An 11626-nucleotide genomic window follows, 5' to 3' on the forward strand; every position below is an offset into this window, starting at 1 on the left:
CACCAGCATCTGCTCAGGGTTTATTTCCACCCCGCCCCTCCGAGGCCTGACTCCGCCCCCCCGAGGCCTGGCCACGCCCCCAGCCCCGCCCGCGCTCCCCGGGGACCTCAGGCGGCGGTCTGCAAGCGGCAGCAGCGAGCTCCGGTCCAGTCCATGCCCGCGCACTGGCAGTGGCACGTGGTCTCGGCGCGCACGTCCCACGAGCCGCAGGCGGAGCCGCAAGTGCAGGCGGTGACCGCGAAGCCTGCGGGCGGGAGCGGAGGGAGTTTGGACCCGAGCTGGAGGCTGTGGGCCGGGGGGGTCGGGGGAGAGCGGAGGCGGGAGGGTCTCCAACACCAGAGCATGGGAGCCGGGTTGTGTGGAGCGCAGGGAGGCTGGGGCCCTGGACTCCAGTGTCCTGAGGAAATGCAGTCTCGGTGCTGGGGCGGGGAGGCTAGCGTGGCAGACCAGGACTCTGGGGAAGTTGACTCAAGAAACAGAGCCTGGGACGCCTGGGTGGCTCAGTCGGGTAAGTGGCTGCCTTGGGCTCAGGTCCTGATCCCGGGCTCCTGGAATCGAGTCCCATATGGGGCTCCTTGCTCAGCGGGGAGCCTACTTCTCCCTCTCCCCATCCACCTGCTTGTGCGCTCGCGCACGCTCTCTCTCTGTCTCTCTCTTTCTCTCTCAAATAAATAAAATCTTTAAAAAAGAAAAAGAACTAGAGGCTGGAGTTAGGGGGAGGGGTTCCTGCGTGCGGGGAACAGAAGTGAGAGCTGGGAAAAGGACTTGAAACTCACCTGCGGGACAGGTGGCCAGGTCCCCCCTGGAGGTGACACTCCGGCAGGTCAGGCCAAAGTTCCTCATTGTCTCAAGAACTGCGGGAGGGAGGGAGGAGGGAAGGCAGCGGTGAGACCAAGCTGCCCCTCCCCCATCCTCCTGCGGCCCTGCCCCTGGTGGTTTGGAGGTAGGCAGGGGTCAAGAGAACTGTTCTGAGGAAGGCCCAGGTGGGCCAGGCCCTGTAGAGAGCCATGAAGTGGGGAGCCCACCACCTCCCAGGTTCTGTCTTGAAATGGGTGTTTATAGGAAGGAGGATATTCCCAGCTTCTGCGGAAGGTGCTGCGATTGGGGGCTGGGGCTGGGCTGGGCTGGGCTGGGTTGGGTTTGGGGTGGAGGTTTGGTTCTGGTCGGGGCTGGCTCCACGGCTGCTCCGTGTCCGGAATTAGAGGGTCCCCTGCTGAGGTTGAGTGAGGGGTCCTCACTTAAGGATGGGGCGTCATCCTGGATCTTCTCACTGATGGCTTTGTCCACGGGACACAGAGAATTGCCACACACCAGCAGCCCCAGGACAGGGAGCAGGAGGAGAGGAAGAGCCTTCATTCTGCAGCTGCTGAAAGAGGGAACCCACAGCTGGGTCAGTCCCTTCTCATCTGGGGAGGGTCAAGCCTCCAGAGCGGGTGGGATATGGAATCCTGGGTCCCTGTGGGGGACGAGACTGGAGTCCCAGCTTTGTTGGGCTTCTGGGCTGAGCCGGAGCAGGGTTCACTTACCCTCGGGATGGACTCAGCAGGCTGAGTCTCGGGCACTGATTTCATGCCTCTGCTGCATCTCCCTCTTTAAGGCTTCTGGACACGGAGCTTCCTGTCTTGGCTGGGTGTTTTGCCCCCCCTGGCCCTCCCATCCCACATCCGGAGCCAAGAGGAAGCCCCCAGGGCAGACTCTAGGGGCCCAGGGGTAGGAAGCTCTGCTCCACCCCCCCCCTTCCCTGCCACAGTTTCCCCATTCAAGAGCTCACCCTTCTCACATCCGGGCTGGGATTGGTCCAGGAGGTAGTGCCTGGGGGATGACTCCAGAAGCCCTTGTCCCAGGGATGGGCAAAGAAACAGGAGTTTGCACATAAGCATAACCAAAACCCCATGTGAGAACTGCATACCGTGTTCACACCCAAATGCCCATCAACAATAGAATGGATAAAATCATGTTTCTTTTTCCTTCAATGGAACAGTCTGCAATAGACGGTGACAAACTTGCAGTGCATGGGACAAAGCTGGCCCATGGTCTATTTCTGCACAACCCACGAGCTAAGAATGGTTTTTACATTTTCGTTTTGGGGGTTTTGTTTTTAGTACGAATGGATTTTTTTAAATTGTGGCAAAATATATTTCACAATAAATTTTTTAAAGGATTTTATTTATTTATTTGACAGACAGAGATCACAAGTAAGAAGCAGAGAGGCAGGCAGAGAGAGAGGAAGGGAAGCAGGCTCCCCGCTGAGCAGAGAGCCCGATGCGGGGCTCGATTCCAGGACCCTGAGATCATGACCTGAGAGGAAGGCAGCGGCTTAGCCCACTGAGCCACCCAGGTGCCCCTCACATTAAATTTTTAAAAAGATTTTATTTATTTGTCAGAAAGAGAGAGAGAGAGCAAGCACTAGCAGGGAGTGGCAGGCAGAGGGAGAGGAAGAAGCAGACTTTCTGCTGAGCAAGGAGCCCCATGTGGGACTCTATCCTAGGACCCTGGGACCATGGCCTGAGCCGAAGGCAGACGCTTAACCGACTGAGCCAGCCAGGTGTCTATTTCACATTAAATTTATCATTTTAATCATTTCTTACAAAGGGTTTATTTATTTATTTGGGAGAGACAGATTGCAAGGGGTGAGGAAGGGCAGAGGGAGAAGCTGACTCCGTACTGAGAGCAGAGCTTGATAGGGGGCTTGATTCCAAGACCCCAAGATCATGACCTGAGTGGAAGGCAGACACTTAACTGACTAAGCCACCCAGATGCCCCATTTTAACCATTTTTTAAATGTACAGACCACTGGCATTAAGTACCCTCGCACTATTGTGCAACCAACCCCACGATCCATCTCCAGAACTTTCTCATCTTCCCAAACTGAAACTCTGTTGCCCTGAAACACTAACTCACTATCCCCCCTTGCTCCTGGCTTCTACCATCTACTTTCTGTCTCTGTGACTTTGTCAGAATCACACAGTACTTACCCTTTGGTGTCTGCCTTTTTTCACGTAGCACAAATGTTTTCAAGATTCATCCAGGTTGTGGCAGGGGTCAGAACTTCATTCTTTTCCATGGCTAATATTCCATTGTAGGGACACACCACATTTTGTTTATCCATTCATCTGTTACTTACAACTTGCTCTGTTGTTTCCACCTCTTGTCAAGGACACCCCTGCAAACCTCGGAACGTACCGAGCATCTCTGAGCCCCTGCTTTCAGTCCCCTCCGGTACACATCCAGGAGCGGGCTTGCTGGATCATATGGCCATTCTGTGCTTAACTTTTCAAGGAGCTGCCAAAAGTTCATACATTTTTGAATCATTGGGGAAAAAAATATTAACAGTGACATATGAAAAGGACATGAAATTGAAATCCCAGTGCCCACAAATAAAGTGTGCTTGAAATATGGCCATGCCTACTTTTTTATAGATGGTCTGAGGCTGCTTTCCTAAGTCAGTGACAGAGATGATGCCCTGCAGAGGTGACCCCAGCTACCATCTGGCCCTTTACAGAAAAAAAAAAAAAATTGACCATCCCTGGTCAGCAGCCAAGAGTGTGAATGAGAGATGGTAAGGGACAGCTGCGTGTAACAATCTGAATGATTCTCCCCAACATAACTGTGAGCAAAAGAATCCAGACGCAGAAAAAAACATTAACTTCACAAATTCATTTATTAGAAAGGACTAGGACAGGGCTCCTGGGTGCCTCGGTGGAGTGAGTGTCCGACTTTTGATTTTTGCTCAGGTCATGATCTCAGGGTCCTGAGATCGAGTCCTGTGTCCGGCTCTGTGCTGGTGTGGAGCCTGCTTGGGATTCTCTCTCTCCCTCTCCATCTGCACCACCCCTCTCCCCACTCCCCGCACACATTCGCTCACTCTCAAAAAAAAAAAAGGAAAAAAAAAGAAAGGAAGGAAAGAAGGAAGACCAACTAATCTATTTGTTGGAGATGATGCAGGAAGTTTCCTGGGTAGTGAGGGGAAATGGGAAGCTAGTGAAAATTCGAGCGCACACTTACATCTGCACACTTTACACCTGCTGTATTTCAGTAAAAGTGATGTGTGTGTCAAATCCCTGTGTAAGCACAACCGTGTACACAGGGCCAAAGTGTAGACAATACTTATTGAGCAGTTACTATGTGCCAGATGTGATGCTGTGCATCGTGCCTGCCGTGGGGAGCAAGGGGACCCCCACCGCCTAGCCCTCATGCACTTTGCCCTGCCTGTCGGAGGAAGAGAGACACCGAGAGAGAGCTCAGTTAACCTCACCCTCCATCAGTCATCTCTGCCGTGGAGGATAGGAATCGAGTTCTGGGAGAACTTCTGGCAGAAGAATGTGGCCCCCACGGGGAGAATCCAAGGAGGTTTTATGGAGGAAGAGATAGCTGAGCGGAGGGTAAGCAAGAGTTAAGCAGGAGAACCAGTCAGGAGGGCATTCTGGGGGGGAAGAACAGCATGTCCCAAGGCCCTGGGGAAGGACAGTGTGCACCAGCTTTGAGGAACTGAAAGAAAACCAGTGGGCAGAAAGGCAGAGAGCCTGGTTGGCATAAACAAATTTCACAGGCTCCCTTCCTTGAAGACCCCAAGACACAGCTTGGATACAAGGTAGTTCAGGACACAGCAAGAGTCATTTGGTTGAGAGCTCTGATCCTAGAAAACTTTCAGTCTCAGAATTTTTCAGATAAAAACTTTTGAAAGGCTCAGAAGTGGGCATCTCTGTCTATAGGTCAGGGGAAAAGCAGGGGGTGTGTGGAACCCCGAGGGTGCCCTGGGGACTTAGCTTGAAAACCCTTGGTTTTCAAGTAGCAGGAAAGGGCCACATGCCTTTTCATTCTCTTTAAAGAAAGGAAAATATTTTGGGGGGCGCCTGGAGGGCTCATTTGGAAGAGCATGCCACACTTAATTTCAGGGTCATGAGTTTGAGCCCCACACTGGGTATAGAGATAACTAAAAAGAAATAAACTTAAAAAAAAATATTTTCAGGGGCACCTGGGTGGTTCAGTGGGTTAAGCCTCTGTCTTCGGCTCAGGTCATGATCTCAGGGTCCTGGGATCGAGCCCCGCGTTGGGCTCTCTGCTCAGCGGGGAGCCTGCTTCCTCCTCTCTCTCTGCCAGCCTCTCTGCCTACTTGTGATCTCTGTCTAATAAATAAATACAATCATTAAAAAAAATAAGGTGTCATTTACATAAAGCAAACTTCACTCTTTTTACCGAGGTCTAGGAGTTTTTACAAATGCACAGAGTTACGTGATTATCACCACCCAATACTTATTACTTAAATGACAGTTGGGAAAAAAGGAATTTCCCAACGATCTTAAGGAAATCTGTGTCCTGAAACCACAGAGAGGATTTTTTCCGCTCTGTACCACCCGTCCTTGTGAAAATTCACAGGTATTATGAGCTTCTTCTTGCCTCTGTTCCTGTACAGCTGTCCTTGAAGGGTTGTTCTGAGCCCAGAGGGCTTGGGAAACTGACCTCCAGAAGTAATCTGAGTTACTTGCCTCGCTAGATAACAACGTGCTGTCCGGTTGACAGACTCAGGTGACAGGAGAATCAGCCAAATCAGGAAAGAATCACTGACACTTGCTTCCTGTCCCATATGAATGACAGAAAAGAAAAGCAAAAACCTTGGAACCCTGCCCGTTTTCTTTAGCAAGAGCTGGCGAGCCTGGCGAGCCTGGCTGCCCGGCGGAAGGGGAGTGTGAGCCGCCAGCTACCTGCGCAGAGGTGGAGAGAGGACAGGCAAGACCCGATGGGGCCAGGTTGCACCTGGAGGCAAGGAACAGCGACAGCCTGAAGGTTGGGTGGTAAAAATCATGGAGATTTTCAGTGTTAACGACCTGAGATTGTCCTTACAGAGACCCACTCTTGCCTCTTGGTGTCCCTGGTTTCCTTGGGCCTCTGGACTCCTTACAGGCTATCTTTCCCATGGGGGCTCCTTGGGATGCTCTGAGATGACCGTGTCTACTGTTTGTTGAGCAATATATACATATGATCACCACCCAGTCAGGTAGAGATGGTAATTATCTCTACAAAAGGAACTGTTGAGGCCCAGAGAGGCGAAGGGATTTGTCTGGGGTCACAGAGCAAGTTGGTGGAGGAGCTGGGATTTGAATCCTGGTGGTCTGGGTCAAAGACATGTACCTTTCAGCCACCTGTGGCAGAGTGGAGGGAGCTCCCAGGAACAGCCACAGCACTGTCCCAGATTTACTTAAAAAAATAAAAAGAAAGAGGGTGCCTGGGTGGCTCAGTGGGTTAAAGCCTCTGCTTCAGCCCAGGTCATACTCCCAGCATCCTGATATCGAGCCCCACACCGCATCGGGCTCTCTGCTCAGCAGGGAGCCTGCTTCCCCCTCTCTCTGCCTGCCTCTCTGCCTCCTTGTAATCTCTGTCTATCAAATAAATTAAATAAATAAAAAATTTAAAATAAATAAATAAATAAAAAGAAAGAGAAAGAACAAAAGCAGCATTGTTTGGAGAATATTCCTACAGCTTTTCTTTTGCTGTTGAAGAAATGACAGAGATAAAATGGCCCTATTTATTTTTCCTAAGATTTTATTTATTTGGGACAGAGAGGGAGAGAGCACAAGCATGGGAGGGAGAGGGGGAAGGGAGAGGAGCAGGGGGAGAAGCGGGCTGGATCCCAGGTGCCCCCAAATAGGGACATTTTGGAGCACCTGGGGGGCTCAACTGGTTAAGCGTCTGCTTTCAGCTCAGGTCATGATCCCAGGGTCCTGGGATTTGTCCAACGCCAAAGTCTCCCCTTTTAACCAAGACATTTTCTCCCCCAAAGGGGGTTGTCCAAAGGGATGAGCCCTACATGGACCAGGGTGGGGATTCACGGAGCGCAAAGGAAAGGGGTGCGGGAAAGAGTTTCATGGAAACTCCTGCCACCCAGCCTGGCTTTTTCATTTTTTGTAAAGCTTTTATTTATTTATTTGAGAGAGAGAGCATGAGCAGGGGAAGAGGCAGGGAGTCCTACATGTGGGGCTTGATCCCGGGGTCTGAGGACCCCAGGATTGTGACCTGCGCCGCAGGCAGATGCTTAACCAACAGACCACCCCCCGCCCCAGGTGCCAGCCTGGTTTTCTTAGATTGCACATAGCAATCTTAAAGAAACAAACAAACAGGGTGCCTGGCTAGCTCCGTTGGAAGAACATGTGACTCCTCATCATGGAGTGGTAAGTTCAAGCCCCACACTGGGTGTAGGGATTACTTTAACTAATTAATTAATTAATTTAAAAAGCCAGGGTGCCTGGGTGGCACAGTTGATTGGGCATCCGACTCTTAGTTTTGGCTCAGGTCATGATCGCGGGTCCTGGGTTTGAATTCTGAGTTGGGATCCGCTCTCAGCTCAGAGGCAACTCGAGACTCCTTCTCCCTCTTGCTCTGTCCCTCCCCCGTGCTCTCTCGCTCTCTCAAATAAATAAATAAAATCTTTAAAACAAACCAACAAAACCACCCAAAACCTTACAGAAACAGAGAACAGATCGGTGGTTCCTGGGGGTCGAGGGCGGGATGGAGAAATACAGGAAGGTTGTCCAAACGTCCAAACTTTGGTCCAAACAGCTAGAGGATGAATAAGTTCCGGGGAATCTAATGTACTGGGGGTCACAATAAACACTACTGCATTGTGTGTCTGAAAGTTGCTAAGCGAGTAAATTGTAACTGTTCGTACCTCACACGCATACACACACACACTGTAACTCTATGTGTTATCTAACCTTATGGTAGAAATCATTCTGAAATATGTCACATCACTACATTGTACACCCAAAACGGACACAATGTTACAGATCAATTACATTCCCATAATGGGGGAGGACATCAGTTTCACATATAAGGGAAATCATGCAGTGTTTGTCTTTGGCTTTCTTTCTTTCCTTTTTTTAAGATATTTATTTATTTGGGGCACCTGGGTGGCTCAGTGGGTTAAAGCCTCTGCCTTCGGCTCAGGTCATGATCTCAGGGTCCTGGGATCAAGTCCTGCATTGGGCTCTCTGCTCATCGGGGAGCCTGCTTTCCCCCCTCCCCTCTCTCTGCCTGCTTCTCTGCCTACTTGTGATCTCTGTCAAATAAATAAATCTTTTTTAAAAAAAATATTTTTTAATTTATTTGACAGAGACAGAGACAGCGAGAGAGGGAACACAACAAGCCAGGGGAGTGAGAGAGGGAGAAGCAGGCTTCCTGCCCCACAGAGAGCCCAATGCAGAGTTCGATCCCAGGACCTGGGAATCATGACCTGAGCCAAAGGCAGACGCCTAATGACTGAGCTACCCAGGCCCCCCAATGTTTGTCTTTCTCCTTCCGACTTATTCACAGGCAACTGCAGAGACCATGCGGATCGGGACACCACACAAAACAGATGCTGCAGAAATGTCACCTTCCCTCACCATCATTTTCCCAGAATTTCCCTGGCCACTGACAGGGACGGAGACTCCGAGTGGTCTCACAAACTTTGGTCACTAGTCAGGACCTTGTCCGTCCCAGCGCCCCAGCCCTGGGGACTCCATCTCTGCTCACCCCACCCCCCAGCAGAGTCTTCCCACTCGCTGGGCAGTTTCTTCACTCCAGGGGCCTTTTCACAATATTCTTGGCAGCTGTTGGTTAACGGCTGTTTGAAGATTTTGAGTAACTTTAGAAAAACAAAAAAAACGGGAAGCTTGCTTCGGTGACCTCCTGGCTGTCTGGGCTCCCCTAGAGCTGACAGCTGACAGCCTCCTGCCCTCTTCTTCCTGGAGCTTTCCTTGGCTCGCTGAGTCACCCTCACTTCCTGTCCCTGCCCTGCGGCCACTAAGCCCCTGCCTCCCAAGTTGAAGGTTTCAGGCACTCCTTCCTCTGCCAGGGTCCCTGCTTTCACCCCTCCTGCCTACCTGGCAGCTCTGGTGTGCCCCAGAGCCTCGAGTTTGTTTCCGTGGAGCAAGTTCCAAGCCACAAACTTGGATGAAATCTTATTCTAGAAGGACCTCCCTGCACGGCACAGGTGGAGAACTCCCACTCTAATGCATTCCTGACCCTGAGACCGTCTGTCCTCACTTCTCCTGGGGACATGCCCTCAGACCCTCCAAAGCGCTGATGTGAGCCTGGGAAATCCTTTTTGCTCACTTTGTGGGGCCCTCCTTCTTAGTCCGGGGCCAGACCCCATTAGAGTGTCTAATAATAATAATAATAATAATAATAATATTATTATTATTATTATATCCATAAATTATCATGATGATAATTATCATTAAGGCAGCCAGAGTCCCCAGGATGCCTCCTATATGCTTACAATGTGACCACTGGTCACCCTGAGATCTGTTTCCACCCTAGATCTCCCTGATAAATTCAAATATCCTGCTGACTCCTGGGGATCCTGCAGATAATACCTAAGAAAATGTATCAGGTTGTTACTTTCCAACTAGTTGCTGAGGGATAGGTTGTTTAAGAAGGATCCTAGCTAATCCCAGTGGAAGGATTAATACACTTGGAAATAATCTTCAGGAGAGAATGGGTCCAGGCATGGAGACGTGATGGCTGCTGACACTTTTAGGTGGAGACCTGGTGGAAACTGGGGGACGTCTGCCCCACTCCCACCAATCCACAGATGAACTATAGCACCTGACCTTATGGAGCCCCTGAAGATGTAAAGCGAAGTGCCCAGCCTCCCCGGTGAGAGACTCTTCTGACCTACAGCAGAACCTGGTTCGGGTAGTGCTAGCCACCCCATGATCAGAGGAAACAGCACGGTGAGGATCGTGGGAACAGATGCTAAGAACAAGTTATACCGGGTCATAAAGAAGCAGCCAGCCACATCCAGAAGGAAGAGAACCCCGAAGAGCCCCAAAGAACACACACCAAGTCAGGATAGATGTCCTCAGGAAATAAAGAATGGTGACTTTTGAGCTAAAACCGGAAGGAGGGAGCATATGAAGATCTGCGGGGGAAAGCACTGTAGGCAACGAGAACAGCAGGTGCAAAGGTCCTGTGGCTGGAACGGAGTGGTGTGTTTGACAGATGGCAGTTGTGGCTGAGGGAGCCAGCGGGGAATGGACTTGAAGAGGGACTTTGTGAAACACGGAGAGAGGGAGGTTGGATTTCGTTCTCATAGGAGGGTTTTGACAAGTCTCAGTAATGCGTGCGGAGGGATTGGCTGATGCTTCACGCCCACAGGGGTTCATGAATTTTTGTTGAATCAAACTGTCCTTAAGTCGGAGACGCTACGACACCTCCTCGACATAAAGGGCAGAGGCTGAGGCGGCGGGAGCAGGGGAGTTTTGTTGCAGCAGAGAAGCTCGGAGTCACCGCTGACCCACTTACCGTTTCCAGTTAGGGTTACCCCAGCTCCAGGTACCGACGTGAAAGAGCCAAGATCCCGGAAAATTGGGGGCACAGCGCCCCCTGGTGCTCAGAGCGTTTATCTACCTCAGCGGGCCCCGGGCAGGGGTGGGTCGGAGCCGGGAGACCGCGGCTTCCCGGGGAGGCGAGTTTCACAGTCAGACTTTGAAACCACCTCCTTCTAGTTAAATGGCTTCTCTGCCGAGGCCGGACGGGGAGCCCCGCATCCAGCGCGGGCGTCCCACGGGTCGGGGGTCGGGGGTCGCCCCCCCCCCCCCCCCCCCCGACGACCTCGCACATCCAGCCTTCTGCTCTGGTGGGAGTTTCGCGTGTATTCTAGAAGTAGACTGAGTCCGAGGGTTTAGCCCTTTTCGAAGGCCCCGCCTGCAAACGCGTCCTTAGAGTTCCCTGAATTCGGAAAAGGAGCGGTGACTTCAATCGGGGCCACGTTTTCCATGGCCGGTGAGGAAGCGTCCTGTCCCCGCCCAAGCCCTCCCGGTCCTGGCCTTGGATGGCCACATCCCCCAAGGCGACCAAATGGGAATAAGTAGCGCTCCACGGGGCGGGGAGGGCGGCGCTATCCCCGGTGCCCCTCCCCCGGCACCCCTTCGGGCAGTACCTCTTCGTGGGCCCCGCCGGCCCTTGCTCAGATCCCTTCTGTAGTTGCCCCACTGCGCCAGATGCCCACCTGGCCCTCCAGGCGCTCTGGGGCTCTCAGATCTTACTGTTCTTCAAGGTCATTGTCACTCCTTCTCTCTCTTACCTTGGCTTCCACTGTACCCTCCCCCGCCTTCCCTGACTCCTCTTTTCATTACCAACTCAAACTTCCCCTCCTCCAGGAAGCCTTCCTTGACTGCCCCCAGACTAGATAGATGACGGTACCCCTCTGGGCTCCCACAGCCCCCTCCGCTGCTGCCCACCTGGCTCGGTATCCGTGCCCCAGAGAGGGACAGTCCTCATGTCTCATTCACGCTGCGAGATTCCGATCTCCTTTCTAGCTGAGTGTTGCGGGCTGAACTGTATCCCCCGCTCCCCGAAATTCAGGTGGAAGTCCCAACCCCCAGCGCCTCAGAATGTGACCATATCGGGTGAGAGTTTTTTTTTTTACAAGATAATTAAGTTAAAACTAGGTCATTAGGGTGGGCCTTACTCCAACATGGCTGGTGTCCTTCTAAGAGGGGATTAGGACACGGGCGTGCAGAGGGACAGCCGCAGGAGGACATGGGGAAAGAGGGCCTCCCGGCCTCCACTCCCCAGGGTGAGAGGAACAATCAAGCCACATACCTTGAGCTTGACCTTCCAGCCTCCAAAAGCCGTGGGAAAA

At 52.0% G+C, this 11626-nt stretch overlaps 1 protein-coding gene across 3 annotated transcripts; it reads right to left on the minus strand.

Annotated features, from left to right (window-relative positions):
- Window position 1: 1 nt before the first annotated feature.
- On the minus strand, window positions 2-11307 carry RETN (resistin). 3 transcript variants are annotated; one of them, XM_059388886.1, is made up of 5 exons: window positions 11223-11307; window positions 1772-1834; window positions 1239-1366; window positions 777-854; window positions 2-244 (listed from the first exon to the last, which is right to left on the minus strand). In XM_059388886.1, exons 3-5 carry the CDS (start codon window positions 1354-1356, stop codon window positions 108-110), a joined length of 333 nt encoding a protein of 110 aa, XP_059244869.1. In that variant the 5' UTR covers window positions 1357-1366; window positions 1772-1834; window positions 11223-11307; the 3' UTR covers window positions 2-107. The 3 variants fall into 3 exon arrangements, with proteins under 3 accessions (XP_059244869.1, XP_059244867.1, XP_059244868.1); XM_059388884.1 differs by lacking the exons at window positions 1772-1834; window positions 11223-11307 and adding an exon at window positions 1527-1633; XM_059388885.1 differs by lacking the exons at window positions 1772-1834; window positions 11223-11307 and adding an exon at window positions 1527-1629 and having other exon boundaries at window positions 1239-1363.
- Between the last annotated feature and the right edge of the window lie 319 nt (window positions 11308-11626).

The sequence above is a fragment of the Mustela nigripes genome, chromosome 2 (genome assembly GCF_022355385.1).
Source record: "Mustela nigripes isolate SB6536 chromosome 2, MUSNIG.SB6536, whole genome shotgun sequence".
Lineage (NCBI taxonomy): Eukaryota > Metazoa > Chordata > Mammalia > Carnivora > Mustelidae > Mustela > Mustela nigripes.